Source organism: Eubalaena glacialis, chromosome 3 (genome assembly GCF_028564815.1).
Source record: "Eubalaena glacialis isolate mEubGla1 chromosome 3, mEubGla1.1.hap2.+ XY, whole genome shotgun sequence".
NCBI lineage: Eukaryota > Metazoa > Chordata > Mammalia > Artiodactyla > Balaenidae > Eubalaena > Eubalaena glacialis.
In genome coordinates this window covers 22,130,784-22,136,522 of record NC_083718.1, presented here as the reverse complement: position 1 = coordinate 22,136,522, position 5,739 = coordinate 22,130,784, and the positions used below count along the sequence as shown (strand labels likewise).

General features: G+C 50.2%; 1 protein-coding gene across 1 annotated transcript; it reads right to left on the bottom strand.

Annotated features, from left to right (window-relative positions):
• Positions 1 to 902: 902 nt before the first annotated feature.
• Positions 903 to 2,762, bottom strand: CCDC185 (coiled-coil domain containing 185). The gene has a single exon (XM_061185338.1). The coding sequence runs from the start codon at positions 2,760 to 2,762 to the stop codon at positions 903 to 905; it is 1,860 nt and encodes a 619-aa protein (XP_061041321.1).
• Positions 2,763 to 5,739: the final 2,977 nt, after the last annotated feature.

The window sequence follows — 5,739 nt, the reverse complement described above, 5'->3', positions numbered from 1 at the left end:
AGAAGAGACAGAGGAGAAACAGAGGGGAAGAGAAGGATTCTAATAGAATTTTGTTCCAAAAGACTGGATGAGACTGACCAAAAGGGGGGGGGGGAACAAAAAAAGAATTGGACCAAAAGATTCCAGTGAGCTTTTGGACAGCATGTCTGTGTTGGTGCAGTCAATCAGTAGTGCTAAAGGAATTATAAATATTTCCTATTAACACAGGAAGGGAAGGCCAAAGAAGTGCAGCCTGGGAGGATCTACAGAGAGCTGTTTCCAAAAATATTTCACAGAACATCAATCCCATGGAAAGATCCAAGAAAAAAAAGAGTTCCGTGGTTTGTGAAAAACACTAGGTTAATCAAATGTGTCTTTACTGCCAGACTTTTCAGAGTCTTTAAAAATTTCACATGCATTATGAAATCCCAAGAGGGGCTGTAGTATGCTGTGTTCCCAAATATACTTGTTTACAGAAATTCCCCCCACCCCTACCCCCACACACTCTTTTTTTTCTTGGAGATTTCTTATGACAGGTACATCACACTTCACACTTTCATAAGTTCTGGGACAGGGAAAGACTTACCTCATGACACAGAACTGTATTCCCCACTGTAGATTTTTCTTTGGTTCCTCAAAGATGTGTCTGACATATGCTTCTAAGATTACTTGAGAACTAAATGAATATTTTCTACATAAATCCATATGTACAAAGGCAAGTAATTTTCTTAAAATTTCCAAATTTCTACCCCAACCCTCTCAACCATCCAAATGAATTAATAAACTAGTTCATCAGAGGAAATTGCAGCTATTTTATATACTTTTTAAAAATGAATGCTCAATTATAATCAGATTATAAAATGAATCACATTGCCACATCTCTTTCTAGCCGCCTGGGCTGTAAGCTATTTGTCGTCAGGTTCTCAGTGGCCTCCTCTCTGCTGCCCAGCTCGAACCTGGGCCTCCCGCCCTATCGGATCAAAGAAGTTGTTGGCAAACTTTCTCACGCTGTCTGTCCTGGAGGCCCTGGAGATCTTTTGGGATTCACCGAAGGTTGCATCTTTCTCTCGCGAGATCTGCTCCATCTTCCGCTCCTTTTTCCTAATGGCTTCCTTAATGCGCTCGATGTGGCACTTTTCCTCCTTCTCGGCTTTCAGCTTCAGGATGTGATGATTCTTCTCCCGCAGGACGTTGAGCTCCCGAATCTGCTGCACCTTGTCGCTGATACTCTTGTGGACGTTACTCCTGGTCTGCAGGATCTTCTGGTCCGCGAGCTCCAAGGACAGCCGCTCGTGCTCCTTCCTCTGCTCCCCGGACTCTTCCGCGCACCCCTTGACCTGCTGGCACTTCTCCTTCGGCTCCCGGTGATGCTCCTTAATCAGGCCCTGGGGGATCTCTTGGGACCACTGGGAACTCTGTTCCAGGGACAGCTTCCTAAGGAGCTCCTCAGCCTTGGCCTGGCAGTCCATGAGGACCTTCCGGGCCTGGTAATTGACTAGGGAGCTAAGACTGGTCTCCTGGATCTTCTTCTGGCCCTCGGTGGTGTGCACATGCCTCTTTAGACAGGCCTGCTTCAGCCTCTTCTGCAGCTGCAGGCTGCTCTGCTCCCGCAGGTCCTGCATCATCTTCTCGTGCTCCTGCAGGCGCTGCACCTGGTACTCCCTCCCGCGCTTGGCCTCCGTCTCAGAGGGGGCCCCCTCCAGCTTCTCCTGGCGCTGGTTCTCTTGGTCCTCTAGCTGCGCCTTCCACCTGCGCTCCTGCCGGATCGTGTTCGTCGCTTGCCGGTCCCGCCGTCGGACACGCTGCTCCTTCTCCTGCTGCCATGGCTCCTGGCTCTGCTGCAGCAGCAGCTTGCGCTCTGTCTCTAGGGTCAACTGGACCTTCTGGTCCGAGCGCTTCAGCTCCTCCCAGGCTAGGGCCGCCTGCTGCTGCAGCTCCCGCATCCTCTGGGCCTTTTTGAGCCAGGTCAGCACCAGGGCCACAATCTTCCGGTCCCTGGAGGACATTACTGCCTCTTCCAGCTTGTTCTTGAGGATCTGGGTGTGCTGGTTCTGCATCGCCTTGCTGGAGAGCGAGGGCTGGGAGTACTGGCTGGCTAATGACTCCACCGGATCATTACGGTATCTTTTCTGGAGGTACACGCAACCTGACTGCGTCCCGAACTCTCTGGAGGGCACAGAACACTTCTTCGTGTGAACCGAGGAAAGGGACCAGCGACCGAGACCTCTGCAGGCTGGCACTGCCCACTGGTCTCCACTCTGCACCTTTTCTACCCCGAAAGTTCCACTCGGGGGAGTGTAAGCTCCCTGCGGGTAAGGTGGGGGCGAATCTCCCCGGGCCGGAGAGTAGTGCTGGCAGGGCTGAGGCTGTTGCGGTGGCAGCTGGGGCTGCTGCTGCCAGGCCGGGCTAGGCGGGCTGCGTCTCTGCTCCAGGGACTTGGTACCCGCCTCCCCCCAGGCGTCTTCCAGGCGCCGGCTGCGGGGCCGGTGCTTCCTGGCGTGGTCCGGGGGCCTCCGGGCCACGTCGGTCAGGCTGCGGCTTTCAGGCGGAAAGTCCGGGTACCGGCGCCGGCGGGGCCGCGGGGTGGGCGAGCAGCGCAGGTGCGGCCAGGGCGCCGCGGCCTCGCTCCGCTCGCGGGGAGTCCCGGGCCGGGAGCACAGGCCCTGCTCGCTCTGCGGCCCTGACCCGCCCAGCCGCGTCGAGGATGCGCGCTCCTTGCGGGGCGGTGGGGCCTCCCAGAGGTCCGCGTGAGGCCAGGGGGAGAAGCGGCCGAAGCCCTCCATGCTCCCTCCCCGCGCGCCCAGCGTCTGAGCCAGGGTCCCTGGACCTCACGGGGGCGCTGCGGAGACCCGCCCCGCCCTCGGATCCCGGGGGTCCGGGCCGCCTGTGACGCTCTGGCCACTTCACAATGCGCCTCCGCCCCGCGGTTGCCGCAGCCCTCCGGCCCTCGGCCCTCGCCCACCCCAGCCTTCCTAGCACCCCGCGCGGTGAGAGGAGGGGGGAGGAGGGGAGGGGAAGGGGGAGGAGAGGGGGAGGGGAAGGGGGAGGAGAGGGGGAGGAGAGGGGGAGGAGAGGGGGGAGGGGAGGAGAGGGGGAGGGGAGGAGGGGGGAGGGGCTGTAGAAAGACAGGGTGACCCTTAAAGCTGAGGGTGTGTAGTGAACCCCCACCGGTGTTTCAGGCAGGAATTTGAACTAGCATTTGTACACCTTAAAGTAGCAGAATTTAAAAAGTAGACAGGTGAAGGCGTTACCCCCAGAATGGAATGTGGCGGGCAAGTCCTTTAGTCAGGGGTCCCTCCGTCTCTGCGCCTCTGCAGTGTGTGCAAATGAAGCGGCCGTGGAAGCACGTTAATTCACTGCACCATCCTTCTGCCCTTTTAAGTTAGCAAGCCCAAAGTATACTTTTTAAACTTTTAGAAGAGAGAGAGAGAAAAAAAAAACCCAACTAATTTGTTTTCTCCTAATATGGCAATTACTGCTTTTGTCAAAATATGAATGTTAAGTGCACATTTCTGAAATAACATCAGTGGACAGCATGCCGAAATCACATTGTTATTGTTGTTTTCCTTTTTCTCCAGTTTTGTGAGATTATTTTTTCTTGTTGAGGCACCCAGGGCTAATGGGAAAAGCACTGGATTTGGTCATGCAAAGTTGAGTTTGAATCTCCTCTGCCACTTTCCACTTGTGTGGTCTTGGGCTAGTTACTTAACTTTCCTGACCCTCAAATTCTGGAACAGTGGACTGGAAGAGGGGCCGTGACAATAGCACTGTTGGGCTGCCCTGAGGGTCGGATGAAACTATGTTATCAAGAGCTTAGTGCCTTAATGCATTCAATAAACATTATTTTGATGTCCTTCTAGCCTTCAATTACAAATTGTAAGGTTTAATATATGGGTTTACAAAAGTTTCTACACATTCCTAGAAAAGAAGAATGGAATTAATGTTATCCTAAAACAGTTTAGGTAAAGTATAGAGTGCTAGGGAGGGGCGATGCCCAGGTTCTGTTGTGTTCATCCTGGACTGTGGATCATGGCTAAGTCACTTCCTTTCTCTGAGATGTAATGAGGGAACAGTTCTGGATAACATTCTCCAAATATGGTCAATCCTTAAAGAAGAAAATTAAGTATTTACTGATCCCAGTCTTCTTCACCCACATCTCCTTGAAGTTTCACAGTGAGCCAGCTAGGCAGGGCCAGTAGAACTGATAACATTTCCTTAAGACAAATCTGAGACTTGGCCATATTAACTGATTCCCCCAAAGATCAGTTGGTCAATGGTGGAAGTTTTGACTTCAGGTTCACTTGTCTTTCCATATCATGCTGCCTTTCAGGAAATGTACTTTGAATTGAGACATGTGTTATGGACCGAAAGTTTGTGTTCCTCCCAATTCATATGTTGAAGCCCTAAACCCCAGTGTGATGGTATTTGGAAGTGGGGCCTTTGGGAGGTGATTAGGTTTAGATGAGGTCCTGAAGGTGGGGCCTCCATGATGGGATTAGAGGAAGGGACCAGAACTTCCGCTCTCTGCCATGTGAGATCCCAAACAGAAAGTGGTTTTTTGTAAGCCCGGAAGCGGGCCGTCACCAAGAACTGAATGTGCTTGCATTTTCACCTAGCACTTCCCAGCCTACAGAACTGTGAGAAATAAATGTCTGTTGTTTAAGCCACCCAGTCTATGGTGTTTTGTTAGAGCAGCCTCAGCTGACTAAGATGACATGCTTTACAAAAAATTATGATCAGTATATATCCGAGGGTCATGACAGCCATGTCCTTTAAGCCATGTGGTAGCAGCCTTAACCAGAGTGACTGAGGCCTCCCCAGGAGCCCACTCTGCCTGGATGGGATCTCACATGCAGTCATTAGCACGTCTATAGCTGAGGACAGGAGGTTGTTTCTACCCTAGGTTTCTATTGGTGCAACTCATACCATTGTTAGAGAAATTATTTAGTGATTATAATTTTTACTAGGAGGCAACTTTTACATAAAATAAATCAAATTTGAAATGGAATCATTTAAGTGAGGAAATATTTGGGCATGAACTGAGTTGTGCTGATACCTGAATGTCATATGCCTTTGCGGAAGCTTTGTAAAACATTTTGTGCATCTACATGTGGCTCTGGCTGGTACCAGGCCATTTCCTGTTACAGACAAGCAGTGCTGTGTGGGCGAAAGTACAGCCACCCAAGAGCCAGGAGACCTGCCACCAGGCAGCTCTGCCACCTGCTGAATCACCTGAAGTGGTCATCTTATTCTCTGTCTGGTGACTCTGGTAGTTTCTTCATTGCTGCAGGAGATGATCTGTAAGATCTCATTCAGTCCCCAGTGCAACTAGAAAGAGGAGTTCAATTTAGTAACTCCTGCAGCCTTCATTCTGCAAAACAAAAATGAGTTAATCCCTGAAAAACGCTTACAGCAGTGCTTGGCATGTGGTTGCTGCCTTATAAAAATTAGTCACTAGAGTGATCATTATCATTATTCCAAGAGCATTAAAACCATAGCAGTGTAGGGCTGAATTTAAAGACATAGTTTGGCAGGTGTAAGCTATTACATATGGAATGGAAAAACAACAAGGTCCTACTGTATAGTACAGAGAACTATATTCAGTATCCTATGATAAACCATAATGGAAAAGAATATTTTTTAAAAGAAGAATGTATATATGTATGTAACTGAATCACTTTGCTGTACAGCAGAAATTAACACAACATTGTAAATCAACTATACTTCAATTATAAAGCAAGAAAGAAAGAGAGGAAGAAA